This window comes from Spermophilus citellus, assembly GCF_964194105.1.
Source record: "Spermophilus citellus genome assembly, chromosome: 4".
Taxonomy (NCBI): Eukaryota; Metazoa; Chordata; class Mammalia; order Rodentia; family Sciuridae; genus Spermophilus; species Spermophilus citellus.
Window position 1 is genome coordinate 138,813,058 of NC_138185.1, and position 12,229 is coordinate 138,825,286.

The 12,229-nt window shown below is 37.5% G+C and overlaps 1 protein-coding gene across 9 annotated transcripts in view; it reads right to left on the reverse strand.

Annotated features, from left to right (window-relative positions):
* Window positions 1–12,229, reverse strand: part of EIF2AK4 (eukaryotic translation initiation factor 2 alpha kinase 4) — a 104,325-nt gene that overhangs the window by 40,035 nt on the left and 52,061 nt on the right. For all 9 annotated transcript variants that reach the window (XR_014021590.1, XM_081290980.1, XM_081290983.1 and 6 more), the window contains 6 exons: window positions 11,718–11,801; window positions 10,826–10,948; window positions 8,630–8,734; window positions 5,779–5,836; window positions 5,026–5,105; window positions 396–497 (listed from right to left, as the gene is read on the reverse strand). Coding sequence is in view for 8 of the 9 variants with exons in the window: in XM_081290980.1 (XP_081147106.1) it covers window positions 396–497; window positions 5,026–5,105; window positions 5,779–5,836; window positions 8,630–8,734; window positions 10,826–10,948; window positions 11,718–11,801 (552 nt within the window). In the remaining variant the exon portion in view is untranslated. The remainder of the gene's footprint in view (window positions 1–395; window positions 498–5,025; window positions 5,106–5,778; window positions 5,837–8,629; window positions 8,735–10,825; window positions 10,949–11,717; window positions 11,802–12,229) is intronic.

Below are 12,229 nucleotides of genomic sequence, written 5' to 3' on the forward strand. Positions count from 1 at the left end.
TAAAAATAATAACTATAATCTAGCAATTTCTCCAAGCTTTCCAAAAACAAACAGCACTGGGGAAGTTTATCATTATTGGAGACATGTAAGCAGAGTGGATTTCTACTTATTAGAAGTGCAGAAGATAGATCAACAGACCATACTAAGTGCTGATAGTCTTTGGTTACACAAACTTGCTATTTTAGCAACTTAAATGAGGCAACTTCTCTTATTGAGAAAACATTTCACTGCAAAGGGAGAACTAGTTAGCTTGGCATGTCTCAGCAACTAAATCATTGTAGTTGGACAACCTCTTCTATATTATAAATGCCAGGAAAATATCCTACCTCAAATTCTAATCTCCATGCTAAGACTGAGGTTACTAGAAATTTATGCATCAAACACCCGATACATACATCTCTAAGTTGGTTAAGAACAAAGATCCTTTCTGAGGCTGTCACCATGGGGTGATAGGACATCTCAAAGAAGATAATTCCCAGGCTGAAGAGATCCACTTTCTGAGGGGAAAAAAGAATTGTATTTAGAGATACTTTATATGAAAGTATAATTTACCAGAGAATTATAGAATCAGCACTGTTAGTTGAAATAAAGTTTGTGTAAGTGCAAAACAAGTCACACTGGAAAAATTTGACTATTTTTTCTAAACCATTACAGGTATAAAGATTATTTTAGGTTCACAGTAAAATATTTGGCATAATTTTGCTCAAAATTTTTTTTGAAAAGTAACTAATCAGTTTATCTATACACATAGATAATGCCTGGCTAAAGACTGAAAATAACGGCTAAAGGGATAGAACAACCAAGACTTGCCATAATATGCTTTGGCTGGGAATATAGCTCAGAACATTTGCCTTACGTGCTCCTTGTCCTGGATTCAATCCCCAGCACTGTCACATAAAAAAGAAATCTGCTTTATTTTGCATCTTCATGAATCATTTTAAAAGTGAAACAGACCAAAATCTGCTGCTGATAGTAAAGGTCAGCTATTGACTACAAAGCCATACCAGTGAGGATAGAAGAAAGGTACAACTGAAAGATCATGTGACTATCCCAGAAAAATATGGAAATACAATTAAAGAGGAAAAATAAATTAAAAGGCAACCTGTAGAATGGGGAAAATGTTTGCAAAACATACACCTGATAAGAGGCTAATATGAAAAAAATGTAAGGATCTCATACAACTCAGCAAAGGTAAATGTTCACATTTTTTTTTTCTGAGCAGAAAATTTCCTAAAGAAGATGTACAAATGGCCAACAGATATATAAAAAGATACACATCGCCACTAATCACCAGGGAAATACAAATTAAAACCATAATGAGGTATCACCTCACACTTATTAGGATGGCTATTATAAAAAGTTGAGGGCTGAGGTTGTGGTTGAGTGGTAGAGTGCCTGCCTAGCACATGTGAGGCACTGGGTTCAATCCTCAGCACCACATAAAAATAACTAAAATAAAGGTACTGTGTCAGTTTACAACAATAACAACAACAACAACAACATCAAAAAACAAAAAACAAAAAACCCCCAAAACAAAAAGTTGAAAGATAATAAACGTGAGGATGTGGAGAAAAGGGAGCTCTTGTGCACTGTTGCTGGGAATGTAAATTGATACAGCTGATATGGAAAACAGGATGAAGGCTCTTCAAAACATTAAAAAGAGAACTACCATGTGATATAGCAATACCACTTCTGGTATATACCCAAAGAAAAGAATATCACTGTCTCAGAGATATCTGCGTGCTTATGTACATTGCAGCATCATTCATAACAGTCAAGTTGGTATCAGTATGTCAGTGGACAGATGAATGAACAAAGAAAATGTGGTCTCTCTCTCTCTCTCTCTACACACACACACACACACACACACACACACACACACAGAAAGAGAGAGGGAGGAGGGAGGGAGAGAAAGAGAGATATAACAGAATTTTATAAAGCTTTAAAAAGAAGGAAATCCTGTCATTTGGGATAACAAGGATGAACCTGGAGGACATTATATTAAGTAAAATAAGCCAAACAGAAAGATAAATACTTAAAGATCTCACTTATATGTGGAAACTGTATTAAAAATCCAACTCACAGTAACAAGGTAGAATAGTAGTTTACCAGGGGCTATGGATTGGGGGGAAAAGGGAGATGTTGATTAAAGGGTACAGGCTTTCATTTATAAGATGAATAAATTCTTATAATGAGCTCTAACATACAGCATGGTGACTATAATATTGTATTTTTGAAATTTGCTGAGAGTAGATCTCAAGTGTTCTCACCACCTCCCTCCCCCCCCCAACAAAAAAACAACAGTTAACTGGGTGAGGAGATGGATGTTTAGCTTGATTGTGGTAATAATTTCACAATGTATGTGAATATTAAAACATCACACACTGCTGAAAGCGGTGCATGCCTGTAATCCCACCACCTCAAGAGGCTGAGACAGGAGGATCATGATGAATTCAAAGCCAGCCTCAGCAATTGCAAAGCATTAAGCAACTCAGTAGGACCCTGTATCTAAATAAAATACAAAATAGGGCCGGGATGTGGCTTAGGGATTGAGTGCTCCTGAGTTCAATCCCTGGTGGAAAAAAAAAAAATCACACCATATACTTTACATATTTGCTTATTTTTTTAACATATTTTTTTAGTTGGAGGTGGACACACAATATTTTTATTTATTTGTATGTGGTGCTGAGGATTGAACCCAGTGCCTTACACATGCCAGGCAAGTGTGCTACCACTGAGCTACAGCCCCAGCTCCACACTGTATACTTTAAATATACATAATTTTATTTATTATTCATACCTCAATAAATTGGGAAATAACAACAACATAAACAACAAAAGGCCAGAGAAAGAAAATAGAGTGAACCCAAAGACACTAAAGAGATAAAACTCAAGATAATTATTAAATAATGAATACAAAAAGACAAAAAACAAATGGCAATAATAAAAAGGAGAAGAAAAAAAAAAAGCAAAAGGGTAAGTTAGTGTACTAAAAATCTATGCAGGGCCTAAGAAGCACAACTGAGTGGGATGGTGTGTCCCTCAGGAAGCCAGCCATAATCAGCTTGCAAAGACTACTCCTTATCAGGTACCTGGAGAGACAGAGCCCACTCTCAAGAAATCCTCTTAAATGAATGTGGATTCAAAATGGAGTAGGAGGCCAAGCAGGATGGTGCTTGCCTCTAATCTCAGTGACTAAGGAGGCTGAGTATTACTAGTTTCAGGCCAGCCTTAGCTCCTCAGCAAGACCCTGTCTCAAAATAAAAAATAATTACAAGGGCTAGAGATGTGGCTCAGTGGTTAAAGACCCTTGGCCTAGGTCTCCAGTACCAAAAGAGGGAAAGGAAAAAAAGAGTAGGAGGACCTCCTGACTTATCCCCAGTCATGTTCAAAGTCTTAAATACAAATATCCATTTGTCATTTCCTACATGTCTGGCTGGAAAATGCCAAGAGTAAAACAGTGATCTCCCTAAATCCCACTTTTTGTTTTTAAATATTCATACATGTACATACTATAAACCAGAACCACATTACTGTTTCTTTTATTCACTTAATAGAGTGAGAATATTTTTAATATTATTATCACTTTTCTAAAATGGGTTTCTAAAATGTGATGTTAATGTCATGAAGTATTCAATTACATGAAGTCTTATAGTTAATGAAATAGATCCCAATTTTCAGACACTGTTATTTTTTATTATATGAAACAACACTGTGATGAACCACTTTCCCATTACCCTTCCCTAGTTGTTTCCTTTAGATGAATCTAAAGGTAGAATTGACAGGCCAAAGGACAAAGCACTTTTGAAGATTTCATAAAAATCTTCCACCTACCTCAGAAAAATGACCCTAAGGTACCCATGGTATGTACCCTCCTACTCCCCTCATTCTCTCTGGTAACAGACCTCCCTCTGTGGTCTGTTTCAACTCTGCATTGCTGCTCAATGCTTCCGTCAGCATAAAACCCAGGCTTGAGTTTCCAATGCAATCCTGACGATTTGCTTTTATATACATTGCCTGGCTGATGTATTTTTAAAATTTCGCATTTATACTTTAGCCCTGGGTGATCTCAGTCTCATGGCTTTAAATCCCATCTATGTTCTGACAATCCTTAAATTTATACCTTTGACTTTGATCTTCTCTCTGAACTCAAGTCTTGGGTCTCTAATAACCTCTGTCCATCTAAATTAGATTCCTCATCAGGCATTTCTAACTTACTTACCTCATACTAAATTTTTCTATCATCTTCTTCCCCTTCCCTATCTCTTTGCCCACATTTCCTCACTTTAGTCAACTATCCTTTCACCCAGGTTCTCCAGGCAGAAAACCTGAACCTCAACTTTTTCCCCTTCAAACATCTAGTCCATTAGGAAAATCTCTCATTTCCCCTCTATTGTAGCACAACTCTCTCCATTTCTATTGCTACCACTTCAGTGACAGTAACCAGTTCTCCCCCTGGACTTCTGCAGAGTGTCTAGCACAGCTGGAGTGAACTTTCTGCTCCTGATTCTTCAGTGGCTTCCTGTGCACTTCAAATAAATTCCATGATCTTAAATGTCATCCTTTTAGGGAGGCCTTCCCTGATCAGTTTATTTAGAGAAGATGCTCTCTAAAAACAAGATGTTGTCTTATAACTTGACTCTTATTTTTGCTTCGGTGCAAAAATAGCCCTTATTATAATTTGTGATTATTCCTTTTTTTATATGTTTATTGTCTGTTTTAGTCACCATTGAATAAACTCCTGGAGGACTGGGGCCACAGTTGTCTTATTCACTTGATTGCCTTGTCCCCTGTATTCTTAGGACCTTGCCCAGGACAGGGGTTAGCTCAGTTTCTTTGGATGGATGGATGGACTACAAGCTCCTGGCATCAACAGTGCCTGCTTTAGTCCATGCCCTCAGTAACCACATGTCCTGCCTGGAGCATGAATTGGCTCCTATTTCAGCTGGTAATTAATGTTGTGATTTTGATGTTCTTACTATTATTTCTCTCTTGAGAACTTTCCCTTTCCTAAAAGCTCTGTACCTGGTTGTATGCAGACTTGGTGCTTCCTTGGACCTCTGGGCTTACGTACAAAGCAGTGCCAACCATCCCAGTCAAATGGCCTGTGTGGAGGAAACCAGAGGGAAAGCTTTCCAGTATTTGGACTTAAAGATACAGCAAATTATTAAAAAAAAAAAAAAAAAAGAAAGAAAGGAAGGAAGGAAGGAAGGAAGGAAGGAAGGAAGGAAGGAAGGAGGGAGGGAGGGAGGGAGGGAAGGAAGGAGGGAGGGAGGGAGGGAAGGAAGGAAGGAAGGAAGAAAGAAAGGAAGAAAGGAAAAGAAAAAGAAAAGATATTTCTTATGAGTGGGGCCTGATCTATTAAACGTCTGCAGCACTTAAAGGAGAAAGCAATGTGAAATGCACAATAAGCATAGTCACGTATGTCCAAATACCCTGTCTTTGCTGTTGTCAAGGAGGGATTGGGCAGAGAGAAGACCCTAGACCAGCCAGGCCCCAGAGAATTTCACATGACCACTAGTGTCGGACAAAGAGCTGTTTGCATGTGGGAGCCAATTATTCTATTAACTGAAGTCCTTAAAGTGCTGAAGAACAATTAACACAGTGACAAGGAAAAAAATTAAGGCATTTTTATAATTTTGTTAACTTAGTGAGCAATTAAAATTTGCTTTAGAATAGAGTCTTTAGAAGTAAACCTGAGTAAAGACTCAGGTTAAAGAAATTTTGTGGTCTGCTTTTAAATACATGAATAAAAAAAATTCAGTCTTCTGGATTTACCTGAAGGGTCTGATTTTATCAAGTGATCTCCTGCCTGATCATCTTGTTTCCCATCAGCCTAAAAACAAAAGTAAGCCAATTAGCAAATTCAAATGTTATAGCAATAGGAGTAGCTTGTCCATTTCTAAATGAAGATACATTGAAAAAATATTACATGAAAATCAGAATAATTATAATAATGCTTTTTTTGAGTTTAAATGTTTTGTTTTAGTTATTTACTAGGAAGAGTAAGAGAACAACAAGCTGGGTAAGGAGGTGGATGCCAGTAGTAATCCCAGCTACTCAGGATGCTGATACAAGAGGATCGAAAGAAAGTTCCAGGCCAGCCTTAGCAACTTAGTGAGACCCTGTCTCAAAACAAAAACAAAAAGGGCCTGGGATGTAGCTCAGTAGCAGAGTACCACTGGGCTCAATTCCTAGTACTAAACAAAACAAAACAAAACATCTACTTTCTAAACTTTGCCACTGTTACTCTGCTACTACTTTTTCAGGATCAGTTTTTGACTCTTCCTTGCACCAGGTCACCAAATCTGTTTCACTGTCACTCACTGCTAACATCTCTAAATGGCTTGACCTTTTATATATCTCTGAAGCACTGTCTCATGCAACACTTTAATCACTACGGTTATGACATCCCTCTGCTGGTTCCTATTACAAGCACCGCTATCAATAACAGCCCCTTCACCATTCTTAGTGCCAGACCCTGTTCCAGGCGCTTTACCTGTATTCTGAATTTATTTTGCTGAAAATTCTTTGAGGCAGGAACTAGTATTAGGTGCACTATGAGGTTCTGAGCGGCTTACAATTTGCCCAAGGTTGTACTAAAAGCAGTGGCAACAACAGGATTCTAGTCCAGGTCAGCGAGACTGCAGAGCCTCTGGTCATCTACCTCCCTACACCTCCAGACGCGGAGGTATAATCTTTAGTTTGGGATCAAGATCCCATCATCTGCTCCTCCTTGGCCTTAGCATTTTTCAACACCTGCCCTTCCCTGTTCTACTGTCTGTCTTCCGTCTTTCCCCTCCCTTTCCTCCTTCTTGTAGTACAGGGGATTGAACCCATGCTTCCTGAAAGCTAGGCAAGTACTCTATCACTGAGCTACATCCACAGTCCTTCGTATTTTTTATTTTGAGACAAGGTCTCCCTAAATTGCTCAGGCTGCCCTGGAACTTCCAATCTTCCTGCCTCAACCTCCAGAGTCACAGGCACCACTGTACCTGGCTCTCTCCATTTCTTCTAACCTTACCTTCTTATTTAGCCCCTGTGATTGTTTTTACCATCAATCCAAATCCTATTTTCTTTCTCCAACTACCCTTGGAATGAACTGCATTTTTAGAGATTTTGGTTCCTCTTATGTTTGGCTATGACATAGCCCCGCAAAACTCCAGGAGGCAAAATGATTAATTATGAGAACCATAACTTAACCAGTGGATTAATCAATTTCATGGATTAATAATTTGAACGGACTAACTGTGGGCAGGTAGGGTGTGGCAGAAGGAAGTAGGTAACTGGGAGATATGTCCCTTGGGATTTATAATTTGTCCCAAGTGTCTTGCTTGGTCTCTTCCACTCCCTATTTGTTATGGGCTGAGCAGCATTCCTCCACTATGTCCTTCTGCCAGGATCTTCTGTCTAAATTCAGGTCCAGAGAAGTGGAAACCAGCCAACCATGAACTAAACATCTGAAATCATAAGTCCAAAAAATCTTTTTCTCATCTAAGTAGTTCTTGTCATTTATTTTGGTCACAGTGATAAAAAGGTGACTAACACAGTGCCTAATACCTTTGGCTAATGATGCTAAGTAAAACTCTGCCACTGAAGGCCAGAGAACCTTTTAGCATTTTTTCTTACTCTCTACTACACCTTACACTTTGAACCAAACAGAACATGTGGTCTTCAAACACTCACATCTGCTCACCCACAGCTTTGGTTATGATGAAATACCCTGTCCTGATGTCTCTAGGCCCTGTCTTCAACTTAGTCTACTGGACTCCTAAGGCCTATCTGAAATGTCACTGTGTTGTTATATAGTCTTTCTTTCTTTTGGGGTGGGTGGGTGGTTACAGGGTCTTACTAGGTTGCCCAGGCTGGTCTTGAACTCCTGAGCTCAAGCAATCCTCTCACCTTAGCCACTAGAGCAGCTGGGACTATAGGTACACACTATTGCACTCATCTAGACAGTCTTTCTTTTTCCTGAGCCACATCCCCAGCCCTATTTTGTATTTTACTTAGAGACAGGGGCTCACTAAGTTGCTTAGTGCCTTGCTTTTGTTGAGGCTAGCTTTGAATTGTGATCCTCCTGCCTCAACCTCACGAGCTGCTAGGATTACAGGTGTGTACCACTAAGCAGAGCTGACAGTCTTTCTTGATTCTCACAAATCTATGTTAATTTCCCCCTATCTTTTACTCTTATATCAGTACTTCGCTCACCTCACATTAATTAGCTTTGTATTTTAAGTCACTACAATGTTGTGAAGAACAAATATCTTTTGAGTTATATGTTGTTTAGGGCTGGGTTATCCCAGTGTTTAATGTTTTTGAGCCTCACTTTCCCAAGCTAAAGACTTAAGTATAAAGCATGGTAGACCAAAATACCAAATTATTTTATAAAGTACTGTATGCCTTTAACCTAAATATCATTCACAGCCAATAATTTTGTATCCCTCAAGTGGAAGGCACTTATTAAAACATAATTACAATTTCAAAGCCTACAAGATCACTTGCAGTATATGCCTTCATATTTGCCAAATTCCTGAGGGTTGCATGGCAGGGTTCAGGCAACCTGATATCCTGTTGTTATCAAGGAACCTGGGTCTACTTTCAAGTATAGTCTAATTATTAAAATACTCACAGCAAAGGCTAGATGATCTGTTGCCAAGCCAAAATCACCTATTTTTACATGGTCATCAGAATCCAAAAATATGTTGACAGGCTTCAAATCCCGGTGTATCATTCCCTGTTGGAAGAAAGTAAAGAATCTAATGGTTGCTTCCCATGCATACTTTGTAGTTATACCTGTTTTCTAAACTGAAAGGCCAGCCTAGTGATGCAAACTGGGTTAGGTCTTCTCTCAGACCACAATAGTCCAGGAATCTGATCTCTGGAATGTCTCCCAATTGTCTGGTAATCTCTCCAAAATCTCCCTCTTTCATCTGTGGTTGTCCTGATCAAGTGAAATCCAAATGGCTCCCTGTGGCACCCAAGGTTCCTTCCACTGAGTTCATCAAATTATCTTTCACTCTGCTGCATCACAAAACCCTGGTTCTGGTCAGTAAGACATACCACTTTTATTCCTTTTCTATTCCTTTCTTTGTATTATTTCCCCTGCCTAGGACATTATTGCTTTTCTCTACTCATTCAAATTTTTTTATTTGTTCTATACATGACAACAGAATACATGTATACATGACAACAGAATGCACTTTGATACATCATACATAGATGGAGTATAATTTCTCATTCTTCTGGTTGTACATGATTTAGAATCCCATTGGTCATATAGTTATATATAATATGTATATAGGGTAATAAAGTCTGATTTATTCTACTATCTGTCCTACTCCCATATCCTCTTCTCTCCCTTCACTCCCCTCTACCTAATCTAAAGTAACTCTATTCTTCCCTAGCTGCCCCTACCTTCATTATGAATTAGCATCCTCATATCAGAGAAAACATTAAGCTTTTGTTTTCTGGGATTGGCTTATTTCTCTTAGCATGATTTTTTCCAGCTCCATTCATTAATGGCAAATGCCATAATTTTGAAATTTTACCAACATTTACAAGTGCCAATTCATTCATTCTTCCATGGTAATTCTAACAATTCACTTTGCATGCCCAGTACACACAGTAGATACTCAGTGATTACGTTAAATGAATCCTGCTTTCTCCTCTTCCTAATGGCTTATCATAATATTTATAGTTTCATGTCCTATAATACAAAAAGTAATTAATGGCCTTCATTAGAACTCATTTTTATTTCCAAACTTAGAAATTTCTGCTTCCAACAAATTATTTATAAATTAGTCATATAAAGTACAGGCCTGCTTCTTCACATAGTAAAAACATTTTGAGTTCATGAAAATTGAGGCAAAGAAAAAAAATTAATATATTTACACTAGCTAATACATTAGACAATCCCATTTAAAAAATGTAAGCAGTGGGGCTGGGACTGGAGCTCAGTGGTAGCACTTGCCTGGCATGTATGAGGCACTGGGTTTGATTCTCAGCACCACATAAAATTAATAAAATAAAGGTCTATCCCACTAAAAAAAAAAATATTAAAAAAAAATGCAATATTTCAGTTTGAAGCTAGGCCCCTTAGCATTTACATCATAATAGCAATTTCTAGCTTTAAAATAACATTTTATACACATAGCATGCTATGCTACTAAAAGACTCTTATTCTTCTCCTTGCCAGATGTCTTTCTAGTTTCTCTTTATTTCCAGAAAGGGCAGCACTAATTGTTAGGATCAAATTTGGTATGTATCAACCACACCGGTATTTTATTCTAAACCAATGAAGGAATCATCTTCAATATTCCATACATGATCAAATATTTCTTCCTCATTCAGCAGTTGGCAAACTTTCTATAAAAGACCAGGTAATAAGTTATAGGCATTTCATCTTTGTTGTAACTACTCAAAACTGCTGTTACAGCAAAACAGTCACAGGCAATATGTAAGCAAATGATCCTGGCTTTGTTCCAATGAAACTTCATTGATGGACAATGAAATTTGAATTCTGTTATGAAATATTATAATTTTGATTTTTAAATAACTACCTAAAGATACAAAAGCCAGTTTTAGGTTATAGAACTAAGAAAAAGAGGTATTAAGAGAGTCTTGGTGTGCTAATCCCTGTCCTAACCTTCAATGTTTTCTTTGAACTTTGATACCTGGTACTATTTCTTTAGCTTTTGATATTTTGTCCTATGAAACAATATACAAAGTTTTCTATATTTTTCTCCATTTTCACCTTTGAATTTTTAAATTTAGTCATAAATTTATGTAAATGTCAGTTTTGGACACAAAATATTGTAAAGTTTACTTTCTCATGGATATAAGCCAATCCATCCAGAATCTCTCGAAAAAGTCTCCACAGTCTGATGGTGTCTCGATACAACCCCTGGTCAATGGTGTCACGTAAAGTACTCTTTTCACAGTACTCCATCTGCAGACAAGAACAGACCAGGAAGGACTTGGTTACAAAGTATAAATTAAGGAGGTTAACTGCAATTAATGTAATCATCTATTTAAAAATTTGTAATATGGATTCTAAACAGTTATAGGAAAGACGTGATTTTTTTACACTGAAAAGAAGTATTTAAAAAAATACTTCAAAAAATATTTTGGGGTGTAAAAATGAAGCTCAGTAGTAGAGTGCATTTTTAGCAGGCACTAGGCCCTGGGTTCAATCTCCAGGACACACAATAATAGTAAGCAAGCAAACAAAAACAACACTGGGAGCAAATATGTATAATCGTAGCACCCCAAAATAACCATTAAAAATTTAATTTTTTTTCTGTGTTGAGGAGTAAACCCTTGCATGTGCCAGGTGAGTGCTCTACTACTAAGCTTCCATTCCTAGCCCTTATACTTATTTTTTATATAATTGGTTATTCTAAAAAAGATTTATTTGCTTAAATTCTTATTACAAATAATATGAAAATTCAGAGTGCAGTAAAATTTTATTTATTGTCTTATAAGACTGCAAACTCAAATTTCCAAGAAGGGCTAATTAATCCAATGATGTCATTAGTTTTTATTTGTACATTATGACCTTCAAGTCAAGAGCAAAACATTATAAATATGTCACAGAATATTATTTCCCTTTTGATTTTTTAAAATAACCACTCAAAAACATAAAAGCCATTCTTGGCTTACAAGCCAAACATAAACAGACATAAGTTGGATTAGACTTGTGGGTCACAGGGCCTCACCTGTATATACAGATAGTGCACAGCCTCAGTTGTCACCGATGGCTCACTTTCATGGCAACTGTTAATTTCATTGTAGTCCTCATCCTAACCCAAGAGGAACATATGAGAACTCAAACTGGGGGCTGAAGTTAAACAGGACCATCACACCATCAAATACCTCCCCCCTCCCCCCAAGCTATCCTAGTACTCTAGGAGGAGGTCAGTGATAGAACTCATCTAACGCCAATAGAAGCTTAATGTGGTTTTAAGGAAAGTTTGCTATAACCAGAATCTTCTATGTAGCTCGTAAGTATGTTGCTACACAGAATGATGATGGGGAAAAGGAAATCAGGAGATTTTAAACTTGTGCAGTCCATAGAATGATTCCTTGTCAAGTTAATTCTTCACTATTGATGTCCTAAGAATGAGAAAGGTAGAATGTATTTATGCTATTATTTTAGGGCTTCAGTGCTAATGTAATGCCTTCCTTTGGTGGGAATTAGCTAAAGCAATTTAAATGTGACCAGACTATT